The 15,142-nt window shown below is 38.1% G+C and overlaps 1 protein-coding gene across 2 annotated transcripts in view; it reads right to left on the bottom strand.

Moving 5' to 3' along the window:
* LOC101474313 (kazrin) overlaps positions 1-15,142 on the bottom strand; it is a 184,127-nt gene that overhangs the window by 49,403 nt on the left and 119,582 nt on the right. For both annotated transcript variants that reach the window (XM_023152305.2, XM_012919914.2), the window contains exon 5: positions 338-445. In XM_023152305.2, coding sequence (XP_023008073.2) covers positions 338-445 — 108 coding nt within the window. The remainder of the gene's footprint in view (positions 1-337; positions 446-15,142) is intronic.

The raw sequence follows: 15,142 nt of genomic DNA, 5'->3' as shown, positions 1-15,142 counted from the left end.
TAAATAATATAGTACACTTGAAACAACATGGTGGAATCAGTTCTTAGTAGTTTAAGTAATACACACTCTCATTTCTGACAAATGCAAGCCGACACTGCTGAGACGGGGGAGTAAGTGATGCGCTTACTGCATTACAAATCCTCGCGTGCACATCTTAAAGACCCTGAACCTGACATGTTTATGGATTTAATGCATTTCCAGCTGCATGTGTGTGTACATACACTATATTTGCATATGTGTATTTGGGCGAATCTATATGAACTTTCACATCCACCAAAGCTTTAACAGCAAAGCAAGCGCAGGAAATGAAACATATTTCACCTGATTAGAGTCTTACCTTTGTCCAGAGAGGCATCTGGAGAATTGAAGTCCATGAGACTGCTGATTTCAGTCTTGTAACAGAGTTCGGTAGCCGGGGGCTTCTGCCTCTGGTGGGGAGAGGGATCTAGGAGAAGAACAAGCAACCACCGGTTTTAACTTGATGAATAACATGTAAAAGGATCAATGAATACAAAGAACAATTCATTTGTATGATATGCAGTTTGCACTATAAGTATTTGGATACAACAAAGTTTTGGTAATCTTGAGTCCGCACACCACCAAGGTAGACTTTAAATCAATAAAGCTGCGATTCAAGTGCAGATTTTCAGCTATAAATCAAAGGGTTTCACAGAAGTACTGCTTTAACTGTTTAGGAATTACAGTCATTTTTAGTCTTCCAGTTTTAGAAGCTCAAAATTAATTCGACAATTAACTGACAGATGAGCCCTGTTCCCCCGTTATTCCTTGGTAAATTGTGCAGATAAAATATCTGAGGTTGGTTCCAAGTGCCAAACTTGCATTTGGTAACTGTTCACTGCAGCTTTCAATATGAGGTCATAAGGTGTCAGTGCAACTGAGTGAGGCTATCATTAAGCTATCAGAGGGACAGCAGCCAAATCTATATTCTGGATCTATAAATTCATGGACCAATAGACCTAAAAGACCACAGATGACGAGTAAAGTGGGACAAATAATTATTCCTTTGGCTAATAAAACCAAAACAAAAGAGGTAGGCATATTGTTATCAAAATCTACAATCAAAAGAATTCTTTGGATAGATGAAGCAAGAGAAACTTACCAAGGCAATGGGAGAAAAAGAAAAGTATGGCAACGTAAAGAAAGAAATCATAATCCAAAGCATTCCCCATTATCTGTCAAGCATGATAGAGACAATGTTACGGCAGGTATGGCTGCCAGTGGACCCAGGTCATGAGTGTTTATTGATGATGTGACTGCTGATAGAAGTAGCTGGAGAAGTTGTGAAATGGGCTATACTCTCTGCTCAGGTTAAGCTAAATCTGCAACACTGGTCACACTGACAGCACTTTGCACTGCAAGTGGATAACAACCCAAAGCAAACTGCAAACATTTCTCAATGCAACTAAGCTGGATATTTTTCAAAGGCCAAGATGACCCGATCTCCACCCAACAGAGCAAGCATTTCAGCTTTGACTACAAGGCTGAAGTCAGCTGCAGCGGTCGGTGACGTTCATGGGTTCTAAATTTCACTGTCTGCAAGTCATTGTCTACTAAGGATTTTCATCCAAGTAATAAAAACAATCTTAAAAATTAAAATCATGTCAGTGTGAAAGTCTCTGAAATGTGGGACTATGTTTGAAAATGGTTTGAATTAAAGCTGAAAGTCACCTCAGTCAATCAAGATGTGACTGAAGTGCAAACTTATTAACATAAACAGACCGACAGGCATTACAGGTTGCAATGTGTGTAGGAACCAGAAGGATTAATGCCGCACACAACACCAACAAGTCCACAAAATCCTTCCCAGTACACACATAATCAACTTTTACTCCTCACTCCTTACACTGTAAGGAAACTGAGAGACTGATGCACACACATAAATATTAGCATTTTTATAACCCGAGTGCATTTGATTTCATGTGAGGTTCAGTGGTTTCTAATATAGTTTTTGGTTCCCACCAGTGGCATGCAGTGAATGCATATTGAATGCATTGCTCCAGGTTAACTCACATAAAAGTGTTTGCTAAAATGACTTTGTCACTTAGACGTGTACAGTCAACTTCTGCTGTCCTCTCAGTCCATCACACTCGTGCATGCATGAAGAGTTTTAGACACCCAACACTCCAAGAATGACAATTGCTACTTCAAGACGAATAATAAAGTTCTCTTAGCAAAAAAAAGTTGAAATATTTGAGATTCTCCTCTGCTCACACATACAATAAAATTCCCATTTCTGCAAACTACATCTTTTCCACTTCACTCTTCAATCTCTGCTCCTCCCTGGCCTCTACCCGTTCCTTCTGCCATCACTCCACCACCCACCTATTAAGATGCTGTTTGCTGGTTGAATTATTTGCAGTAATTGAGCACAGATGTGTCTGGGAGCTGAAGTTCCAGGGGTGGTGCTGTCATTACGGCAAGATTAGTCATCTCACTTTTTAAAATGGGTTTTATAAGGCTACAAATAACAGCCTGGCTCCCTGTCCCCCACCTAAGGTGATTGGTAAAACATGAGGGCTGTTTTTAACTGCGCATAACTCTTTGCCACCTTGCAAACGTATAATTTTTCAAACTCGCCCGAGGTGCAGCCTTTGGCACTGGGAACACAGATGTCAGTTTTTTGAATAATGTATAAATTCAAAGCTCACACTTATCTGCCAAGTTCAAGCCGTTGCTGCCCAGTAGCCTCGTGAAAATGTTTTATCTTCCCTGCATAGTACCTTTGACAGGCCCTCACCGACATTTAAAACCCAGGCAAAGGCTAAGAGTATGGTGGAATAAATGCCAAGGAAGAAGTAAACCATGACAGCTGTTTGATGACGATAGTAAGGTTAAGCCGGTATGGAGGGAAAAAAGCATAGAAATATGATGCAGACTGAGCTCAGGTATGACTTGACAATTTAAAAAAAAATAATAATTAAAAAAAAAAAAAAAAAAAAAAAATATATATATATATATATATATATATATATATATATATATATATATATATTTTTTTTTTTTTTTTTTTTTTTTTACTGTGAATACCATCATGTCGAGCTAAAATAACAATTTCCACAAATACCTTGAACTCATTTACTCCTCATCTCTGGATCTCTTCATCTCTCTCTCAAGTTTCAAGTGTTATCCAAAGGGTATTTTGGTCATTTCAGATTACATTAGATTTTTTTTATAAGATTATGAAATGATCAAAATACTGCTAATGATTGAACAGACTTGAACACCTTTATAAAAAAAAACTGGTCTGAATATCCACAAGGAAATGTTTAATAATCGTATTATGTATTATAAGGAGTGTATTAATCAAACAAAATCTGCTTACTACTCCACCATTATCTGTTCAAAAGATGACTCAACCAAGATACTGTTTTCACTGTTCAACTCTTCTTTCAGGTCACCAGATTCTTTACCTGCTCATCTTTACTCATCCTCCTTTTGTGATTCTTTAATGATATTTTTCATTGAGTATATTCACAAAATACACCAAGAACTGGTTTCCAATGTTCCATTTAGCTCTTCCTGTGTAATTCATCTCCCATCACACTGTTTTTCTGCTTTCCAGCTCCCCTCGGTTACTGATATTTCAGATTTCATCTGCAAGTCAAAACCTTCTACTTGTCAGCTAGACACCATTCCTACAGTTTTGGTTAAGGCATGTTTACCTTCTTTGCTTCCCCTCATATCTGCCATCATCTGCTCTTCACTTACCACTGGAACTGTTCCTTCTTCCCTCAAAATTCCCGCCATCACCCCAATATTGAAAAAAACTGGTCTAGATCCCAATAATTTTGAGAATTTTTGGCCTATTTCCAATCTACCATTCCTTTCAAAAATTCTTGAGAAAAGAATTCCACTCACAATTAACTAATAATAATAATCTGTATGAACAGTTCCAGTCTGGTTTTCGCCCCTCCCATAGCACGGAAACAGTACTTATAAAAATAACCAATGATCTTCTTATGGCAGCTGACTCCGGTTCACTTTCCATTCTTATTCTCCTCGATCTGAGTGCTGCTTTCGACACTATTTCTCACTCTATACTTCTCAGTAGGCTAGCCTCTATCGGTCTCTCCCATACTCCACTAGCCTGGTTTAAATCATACCTGTCTGATCGCACTCAGGTCATTCAACTCAAATCCTTTACTTCTCAGCCCTTCCCTCTGACCACTGGCGTGCCCCAGGGATCTGTCCTAGGGCCCCTTCTTTTCATTATCTACCTTCTACCGCTTGGACATATTTTCCGTAAATACAATATCCATTTTCAGTGTTATGCCGATGACACGCAGCTTTATCTGTCCACTAAACCTGATTCTGCTCTTCACCCTCTGTTTAGCTGAACAAAATTCATGGTTCTCTTCTAATTTTCTCAAACTCAATAGTAATAAATCCGAGCTCCTCTTGGTCGGCACTAAATCAACATTATCCAGAACCAACAGTTTCTCTATTACTATCGATAACTCACCGGTCTTCATTTCTTCCTCTGTGAAAAGTTTGGGTGTCATCCTCGACAGTACTTTACCTTTCAATTCACACATTAATAATGTTACTCGGTCTGCATATTTTCAATTGCGCAACATTAATCGTCTCCGTCCTTTTCTCACCCCACATGCCACTGCCATTCTTGTCCATAGCCTTGTTATTTCCCGGATTGATTATTGTAATTCACTTCTTTTTGGTCTTACTCAAAAATCCACCCACATGCTCCAACGCGTCCAGAACTCTGCTGCTCGTATCATCACCAGGACCCCTTCTGTCCACCACATCACTCCTGCCTTGCAGCAGCTTCATTGGCTCCAATATAAATATCGCATCAATTTCAAAATACTCTTGTACACATTTATTAAGGCTATTCATCATCTCTCTCCTCCATATCTCTCTGATCTGGTTAAGATCACCGCCCCATCTCATTGTCTCAGATCTTCTTCTTCCCTTTCACTCTCCGTCCCTTCCCCCGTCTTGCAACCATGGGGAGCAGGGCTTTCACCTGCTCTGCTCCACGACTCTGGAATTCCCTACCTCCTAATCTAAGAAATATCTCTTCCTTCTCACTCTTTAAGTCCAAACTCAAAACCCACTTGTACAAAATAGCTTATCCCACATAACCTCTCCACTCTGCTATTTTATTTGTTTATGTCTTATGCTTTTATGATTCTGTAAACTGCTTGCTTTTATGTTGCTTTTATTCTACTGTGTACAGTGACCTTGAGTATTTTGAAAGGCGCTTTCAAATAAAATGTATTTTTATTATTATTATTATTATTATTATTAACACTGGTTCAGTTAGTGCACACTTAAGTCAAAGGTATAGAGAGATTTCTGCTCTAAGGATTTTATAAGAAATGCTTTTCAAATTTACAGGTTTAAGATAAAAAACACATTTAACAGTAGGGGGAGAGATCAGTCAGTCTGCAGCTCTGAAAATATAAAATGTCATTTTTTTAGTCAAATTGATTTATCAGGGAGGTAGATGTGTTTTTTCGGTCACTGTTCATGCCCTTTGAATCAATGCGCTTTTGAAATCGCTGAATATGTGGGTCTAGTGTGGTCCAAGTGCTTCATATTGATCGTTAAATCTTCAGCTCAGCTCACCGAAGTCAAACGTACACTATATCAAAAGGCTGATAATATTGGAGTGCTGAAGAAACAATGAAAAATATCATCTTTTTTGTTGCTCTGCATCGCTGCATTTGCTGCACTGCACCTTGAAAGAGAGTGAAGCTTTCTGTAAACCTTTCCCTGTGCATCTTTTAAATCATGTTTGGTGTGATCTATTAAGGATTTGAGATAAGAACATCATTTCATCTCTCTGTTTCCAGCTTCCTGTTGCTTTTTCCCCATTTCCTCATGGTCCAACCGGAATATTATCTGAAAAAAAGTATTTTTTTCCTTATTTCTCTCAAAGTGCACATATACACCACACACTGTTAAAGCATATAGGGGTTTTTTTTTTTTTCCAATCGGGCATAAAAATGAAGAAAGCTGCACACTTAATGTGATGCATACATTATACACCATCAGAGTGCATGTCATTGCATGCCATTATTGCTCGATTTTGAACCGTCTTTACCTCCTGCACCTTTGGATTTTTTTAGGTTTCCCAACCAAAGGTCAGTCTTTCAGACTTTATTGAAGCATAGGTAGGAAAATATATAACATATAAAGGCAAAAACAAAGTCTGCGTAATCCTAACGAGCTTGACAGTCAATATTTGTTATGACAACACAGCCTGAACTTCTTTAGGCATGCTCTTTCATTCCTTAAGGGAAAAAGACTTACCATTCATGTCCTACAGACATAACATGACATAAAAATACTTATTTTCACCTTCACTGTCCAGTTTCCTCAGTTTTCTTAAGGACACACTGCACACCATGTTGACATATGTCACGTTTTCCTCTAATTTCACCTTGTTGGTGAAAAAAGTCTTATAATATTTAATGCCTGTCAAACTGTGTTTAATTTGGCCTTTTTTTTGTAGACTCAACTAAAGAGCTGTGAATCAATGATGTGTTTTAGTAACATTATGGATATGAAAAACGGATAATCAAATTCTTTGTCTCAATGCATGACTAATGATTGTTTTGCCTGTTATGCATATAAGTGAATGAATGAATGGTTGCCACGTTACTGCTAGTTGCCACCTGTCTGTAAGCCCCCTTTCGAGTTAGAAGAAACTGCAAGAAAAGAAAAGCGACCTGTGAGGCTTGCCAGACTAGCCATTAGGTGGCCACCGTGCGAATATGGCCCATGGATAAATAACCGAAGCATTTCATGCAGAAAGCTGTGTTTTCTGTGGGAGAGAATAACATATTTTGGTGTGAAGTTTAGGTTCCTGAATTTCTGCAGACAGAGGACAAAATATCCAAATACTCACAATACTGAGGAAGTTCAGAAATAAATAAGGATAGTATGCAAAGTTTTGTTGTTGTTGTTGTTTTTTTTACCCATTTCATTTAAATTCCCCCCAAAATGAATTTCAGTACATCACATCAGAATCCAGCTCTAGCCTCATTTTTAAGCTACAAAGAAAGAAGGAGGTTTGGGGATAATAATTTGACATTCACAACACTGACTCATCAGCTCTGTCTTATTAAGTAAGAAGCAGCGTTTGTGTTTGCAGAGAGGTTTATACACAAACATAATAGCTGCAAAGGGGTTGCAATATCTCTCAAAATAAAACGTTCACGAGAAAGCAATAAACTGCGCTGCAGCAAATATGTTTTTGGTTTTTTTGTTGTTTGTTTTGTACAACTGATGAGAATTTATGACACTCTTTGACTTGGTTCCATTTTCCCATCAAACGTCCTCGGTTTGCTTTATGAATAACAAGCAGTTCAACTTAATATTGAGCACACAAGTGAGGAAAAAGGTAATTGTTCTTTGATGAAATAAATATTGATTTGGCAGAGACACTAAAACAACTGTTATACTTCATGCAGCTTAGTAAATATGTACGTAATTATCAGAATCACTTTGCCGATCCGCTTGTGCCGAAAGCAATCCGACACGCACAGAACGTCACCTACGTGTAATACAGGTCCTCGCAGGCATGTTAATCACTTGTGGGAAATTTCTCACTTTCTGACACACACAGTCTGTGTTACAGAGATTTTATTCAGTTGTATGGCCATTTTTCCTTATTAAAACAATTCTTCCCATGCAATTACACGGGAATAGCAGAAAAGCAAGGAAAAAAGGCAAAGATATGCTCATTTGAAAGACATGCATCATACTCCAAAAACCATAATGTCACAGAAAAAAAGAAACATCAATTCTTCAACTCTGAAAAATAGAAAAAAAGACAGCTCCCGTAGTGAGATCAGTGTAGTGGGGTGTAGCTACAGGAAGACTAGGATGGTGGTTTTTCTGAACATGTAAACACATTTGCTTTCAGGAAGCATGTCTTAAAAGGCCGTTGCATGCCAAGCACACACTACCTGCTATTATGTAAAATTATGTAAAATTAAATTAGCTAATTAATAAACATTTAAAAATTTTAACTAGAAACTAGATATTTTATTGGGTTTATTATATTTAATCTTTCCTACAAGACGTTTGAAAAGAGTTAGGTCATAGGCAACAAAAGACTGAGACAATTAATTAGGTTAACTGGAAGCAGGTCAATGACGTGACAGGGTATAAAAAGAGCATCCAAAGAGGCCGGGTCTTTCACTGTGATTTCACTGTGACAGGCTGCTTTAAAAGAATAAGAATAATGTTTCCTGTTATGAAAACTGAATGGAAACATACGGGGATTTAATCACCTACAGTTGATAATGTAATTAAAAGACTGGAAAAATCTTTGTATGAAAGGGAAAATGCTGACAACCAAAAATGAATGAGTTTAATCATACTCTTAAATAGCAGCTAACACAGCCACTGAATATCTAAACCAGTGCAGAAATTATTTGCAGATTTATCAACCGACTGTTCTGACAAACACGCTAAATATTTGCTGATTTGTCTTCTCAGATGTTAGGATTTTGAATCTGGGGAATTGTTAGTGCCATATTTCTGTTCATTAGTTATTTAAAATCATTCTAATTATCCTAAACTGTAATGTTTGAAGCATATACTTACTAATTTTTACAATGTTTCTCCTTAACCATAAAAAATGCTACAAAACAAACACAAAAAACCCACCCACCTGCCTCTTCAGTAATGCCACCTGACTGCTGATACCCATAGGTGCCTGATTTACCTTCATACATCTGCAGTAAAACTTGCATGGACAACTCAGACAACAAGAACCCCCTGTTGTTCCCCTTCTCAGCAGGGATGAAACAGGTTGCATCTCCCAAAATAAACTGCTCCCTCAAAATACAGACAGCCAAGCTCCCTTTACATCACCGAGGCTGTAGGAAGACTTACTTCAAACTACAGACATTGTGCATTTTTAAAAGACCTCGGATGCTTGCCAGCAGGGAGCCAAGTATTTCACACCAAAAACATAATCTGTGAAGCTGAGAAAAATATTCATAGAGGGCTTCAGTGTTTTATTTTGTTGTTATTATTGCTGCTGCTACCATGAATAGATGATATAGTCTGAACATGGCTAGAAGTATACCATGTTTTTATATATGAGCACATACAGCACTGCAAAAGTCTTAGGCCAGCAGTCGGTTTTTATTTTTTACTTTCTCAAGGTGCCAGCGCTTCTTGTAAATATTTGAAATGGGCTTGAGCAATAGTTCTTTAAGCTTTCTGGAGTCTTTTCAGAGGTTTTTCTTTGAATATTGGTCACTCCAGTCTTTGAACCCGATTGTTTTCAAGGGAATCCTTTTTTTATTTGTTAAGCCACTTAACACTTATGAATCATTCAATGAAAGCCACTTAACAGATAAGATTTCCAAAAACGACTAAAAAACTATCAACAGCAGATGAACAGTATCTGAAAGTCATGTCCTTAAGCAATAGGAAAAAATCTAGCAAAGACTATTGTTCACCAAAGCCTCATCAAAAATGATCTCAGTGAAGGTTGGCTGTCAAGAAGCCATTTTCAAGGAAGGATAACAGGGAGAAAAGGCAATAAAAATCAGTTATCAACAGCTCTTATGTAACAATAAATGCAAATTTTAAAAAGCAAGAACTTAGTTTTTCGACATGGCAAGGATCCCAAACACAATTCCAATAAAAACTCAGTTTTTGCCTTATATACTGTGTTTCCAAGTATATTTCTATGTATATTCAATAAACTGCTGCACCTATTACATATTAGCAAGATAAAAAGAAACGATGGGAGCCTCTAGCCTTTTGCAGTACTGTATGTCCATCACTACAGCATGTATCTATCTATCCTGCTGTAATCAACCAACACATTGATTTTGCCATTTTAACAAATTAATTGATTTTATGGTTCAAAGCTGCCAAAAGAAATGTTGGATCCATTTCACATCCTCTTTTTTTCTAGCCAAAAGGCTCCATCAAGTCCACCCAGGATGGCCTCACTCTCAATGAAACACATTAACCTGGCATCATAATAATAAGAAAGAGACTTCATATAGCGGAAGACCTTATTACATTTAGTGACCGAATCGTTTATAGCCAGTCACTGTAATAGAACACAGCGACACTCTACATTTACAAAGCGTTCAAGTTCATAGTTTTATGGAGATTACTGTAGAGGCCAAGTCAGGGAGTCACATTCCAATATGGTGAACTCTGTGAGGTTATGATATTAAATGTTCTATATTCTATCAGTCCTACAGGGGAGACCAAGTGGAAATGCTAATCTCTATGGTTGGACTGTTCCCTCTCTCTGTCACACACATTCCTGTCACTCCCTCTCTACCTTGAGCCCTCTCTTCTTTCTTACTTGGCTGACTTCACCACTCCAACATCACCTTTTTTTCCTCCTGATTTCTGTCCTTTCTCTGTCACTGTTTAATGGGGTTCCCCAAGCTCTTCTTTCTTCTGAGCCTGCCATATTTTATCAGCCGGCACAGTGCAGGGAAAGGCGACGGCTGGAACAAAAGCAGACCCTAATGAGTAGTGGAGGTGATTAAGGAATGAATAGACGGCTGCTGCTGGAACCTTCACCAAGCTGCCCGTGTGCCCCTGCTCAGTCTGCAATCTGCAGATAGACACTGCCTCGCTTTTCCTACGTCTGCCACTCGCCTTTAATTATGCTGACATTCTCTGGTTCCGAGAGTGCTGGACTTGTGATAAAGCTCACGTATTTATGCATTAATCATAAGCAGCCAGGACAGGCCTTTTCCCCCCACTGCTTCACCTGCATCGAGACCCCAATTCAAGGCACCGTATAAATGTTCGGAAGATTAATGGAACTAATGGACCTGGGGTTTGATTGCGGGGAGCCGGTGCTTAATCTGTAGCCGCCCACACTAACTACCCCAGATCTCAACATGCCTCGTTCTCAATTCACATTGTAATGAAAGGCTGCCGAATATGCGAGGCAGGCCATTCAAGGAAGCGTGTAGGCTAGGGATGTTATTAGTTGGTATAAGGACTTAGGAGAAAATGAGCTGCTGCCTGAGAAACCAAACTGAGGAGAAGTGGGCTTTTGTTAACGCGCGAATGTCATTTTCACAGCAGCCATCTGAGGAATGAACACGTCGTCACTGTATGTAAAGTGAAAAATGTCCTTTCTGCTCAGCTCTATTACAGACAAGAGACAGGTGCCTGCCAGCACTACAGTATTTTAAAATGGCCTGAGCACGGCCACTTCCGCACTTTATCAGGAATCAAAGTACTTTGGGAGATGGAGAGCAGCATGACAGCTCATATCAGGAAACTGGATGGGGATGAATCTTGGATCCTCTCATTTGATAGGCTTTAAATAATAAATAACTTATAGCACCAACAGTTCCTCATATTTTTCCACAGTCTGTTGCAGCTGTAAACATATAGATTTCATGTATATGTAATTATAAATAGATACAGTATGTCAACTACAATTGGCTCTTAACCATTACTACACCTAACTACTAAACTATAAGCGTTACTACGACAACCCTGCCAGCTGTTTTACAGGACAATCCACATGTGGTGAAATAGTTCAATGTTCATAGCTATAGTAAGTCAAATTTTTGGAAAGACCGGGATAAATGCATACTTCAAACTGTATTAAAGAAATAAATAATTTGATGTCTTCGGGAATCCTGGAATAACGTTTTCCAAAGGCTTGCCGAAGGTTGGAGGAAAGGACTGACATCAAAATCACATCGGTCCCATTATGCCAATAAGCGTTTACAAAAAAAAGAAAAAAGGTACAGAAATATTAGCAACCAGCTCCCCAAGTCCAGGCATTATAACCATATTACATTAACCAACTATATTTGAATAAAAAACAGAATCTGCGGATACTTAATAAACTAATTTGAAATTTGCCTCGAGAATGAATATGAAGATATTTGAATAATTATATTCCCGATGCAATTATGCAAAAAAAAAAAAACCTAGAAGGTAAAATTGAATGTAAATCCTCTTCAGCACCCCTCGATTTGTTCAGAATCAATTTAATAAATACCATCTATGCCAAATGTGTATTATGAACAGCTTTTAACACCAATTATGACTCAAAGAAACAGCAAAATGACTAAAGTGTAGTATTCTCTAAAGGACTTTGAAGGCTGTTGTTTCTTTTTCTTCCCATCTCCTTTTAGACTGGCAAGGCACAGTAAAAGACAATATGATGAACACTGTTGCAGTCTTTTAGTGCCACACAATGCATTATTGTATAATGCTATAATTTGCAATCCTTTCATAACATTTTATGCCAAAAGCTGCTTCAAAATAAGGCATTTCAAGTGAAGTTTTAATATACTACTGATGTCAGTTTTATGGGTTTCTAATGGAGCATGCTACTTAGAGAGACAGATATGACAGGAAACAGCTAAGTAACTGAAATTAAATTGTTATGAACTTTTCTGCTCTCTAAATGAAAAGGAAGGTGTTTGTCAAGATTATGGAGGGATGAATATGCTTTATCTACTAGGCAAAAAGGTAAAATGATATGACTCTTGAGAAAGTATGAGCGATGCTTGCAGGGTTTAGTGCTGATTCAAAGCTATGAGGTAGTGAAAGAAAGAGGTTGACAGTCCGTAAGTGTGGGTGGCTGGCCAAGATGTGTGAAAGCTTTGGATGGCATGAGTTAGTTCAGCAAGACCACCATCACAAACATAAAAAAATCATAACGAAAGCAATTAAAGTGGTTGTTTATAGAATTAATCAACAGTTAAAACTTACTGAGAAATCAACACGGTAATCAGGACTAAGACAAATAATATTGGTGAAGAGTAGGGTCATACTAAAATTAATACTGGATTTGATATTAAATTGCAACAGTACTGAAATCACCAATGGCTGTCTTTATCTTCTCCAGTTGACACACGTATCAAAAGGGCAGTAAAGCTTCTGTTTGAACAACACTGAAGTGTTCAGCAGTTGTCATGAATGTTAACCTGCTCGGTGCGCATGTTAACGTTAGCTGTTCGACCATTAGCAATTACCCAACAGTCACATTAGCCGTCTGTTATCACTAAGGTAGTGGCTAGCCGCAATGGCTCATAATAAAATGATGACGTTAATGTGAGACCTACGCAGCCAACCTCATACAGACAGTGATAATTTAAAAGAAAAACACATCTAGAGTATGCAATTTCTGAAAAAAACCACAGTGGGATTCTTGCTACTGGCAGACTTGGTCTGTAGATTGCCTCTGGTGAGAGTAAAACGAGGAAGGTAAAGAGGTTGGCTAACAAAGCTGTAGGGCTCATAAACACATGTACACATAAGTGTGATGTATCTGAGACAGCAGCTACTCTGTACCTAATGCAGTATGGAATTCTTTTGTACACTGGAAAGTGTTTACAGTTTTCTTTTCTTATGACCTTAAACATACAAAGGAGAGGGGGTTACTCTGCCAGTAAGCCACAGGTAAAAGAGAAGGCTAGCTGTTCATTCAAAATAAATGGGACTTTATCAAAGGAAATATTGGAACATTTCAGAAATAGTATGAAATGTTGAAAATCTGAATAGAAACACGTAGTGCAGAATCGAGAGGGTCGTTTTAAAGTATGACCAGTCTGTCGGTGTGAGACTAGCTAGCCAGAGAAGAAGAAGAAAAATGGCAGATGACAATAACACGTGTATAATAATTCTGCTGGAATTATTATTTTTGTCTTAAAAATGTTTCCCAGAAAATCCCAAATTGAAGCTGAGGAAAGTCTCCCAGCAACCTTATGAACTGTTTAATTAGCAATGAAAACGCCAAGTCACCAGAAACACATCACTACATCAGAACCTAAAAATATTGTTGCTTTTTTACAACATAAAATAATTGCAACATATTTTTTTATATATTCGTCTCACATTTTATTTTTGTACTATTTAAAGATAGTGATGCAACTAATATTAATTTTTTAAAAAGAGCATAAGTCATATCAATAAAATACACTAAATGAGAAGAAGACGAGAGACAAGATATAATAAGAGCTACTTTATATCTTAATATATCTTGCTGCATATCTAGTCAAGATATATCTAGTTATATCCTATTCTCTTTTTTTTTCATCTTTGTTGCCAATCACCATTATTTTTTATGTTACTAGCGGAGCTACAGTATTACTCACTACAACTCATCACAGTCCTCTGTCTTATTAGAATTTGCCTTTGAATGTGATGTACTGAGCATTTATCATTGCATTAAATGCCTGAATAAAAATTACTACATAAAAGAATTTATTTTGTATTTTGTATGAAAAACAGACAGAATTTGCCTTGTATTTCCTCATAACAAAAATCCTCCCCAAACTCATCACAGGCAGCACAGGCTCTCCAAACCTTGTCAGATCAGAGGCTCTTTTCTGGTCCACTGTCTCACTTCACTTTAAAATACCTGACAAATACCCATCTCTGTTTCACACTTTTGCTTTTATCTGCTGACTGTGGATCATTTCGGTCACACTAAGTCCTCTCCCCCCAAAGTATCCTTACTCCTGCCTCCAGCTTTCCCCTCATTCCTGATCTCCCTCAGTGCTTTTCATTATGCTAACTTATGCTGCCTCATGTCCGATCTGCTGCCGTGACCCGGAAATCTCATCCCCTCCGCTATCATGAAGGATCTTCCAATCCCTTAATCACGCATGGAGGAGTGAGGAGAGACGGGGCTTCTGGAGTAGGTAAAACCAAGCAAACAAAGGTGTATCCTATGCACTGTGATGGATAAATATAACGCATCCACACATGACCCTTGTCTACATGCACTTAACACAGTTTATTCTAGTAGCTCTAGTAGTTTTAAAGTGTCACGCATAAGGATAAATGGGAGCAGTATGTCACAACTAACTGACATCATTCAAGAATGACATTACAGAGGGAAGATATCATTCATCGGAAGCTTTTGCTCCTGCGTCTGCATTTTTTTCCCTCTCATCTCTCTCTCGCGTCCTCGCTGGGAGGAGTTGAGACGTGAGGAACAGTGAAGAAAGAGCATAGAAACATTAGCCTAATGAAAGGCACCCTTCATCCGTCTTTCCAACCTTTTTTTTTGCACATTCCTGCCCTCATCCACTTTCTCCTTATGCTCCCTGAATGCTCCCTCTCATTTCTGCCATCATCTCAATCGAACTCTATAAACGACTCATTAAAATGTGCGATA

Source organism: Maylandia zebra, linkage group LG20 (genome assembly GCF_041146795.1).
Source record: "Maylandia zebra isolate NMK-2024a linkage group LG20, Mzebra_GT3a, whole genome shotgun sequence".
Classification (NCBI taxonomy): domain Eukaryota; kingdom Metazoa; phylum Chordata; class Actinopteri; order Cichliformes; family Cichlidae; genus Maylandia; species Maylandia zebra.
Note: the sequence above shows the minus strand (reverse complement) of the source record. Positions and strands in the feature narration are given on the sequence as shown.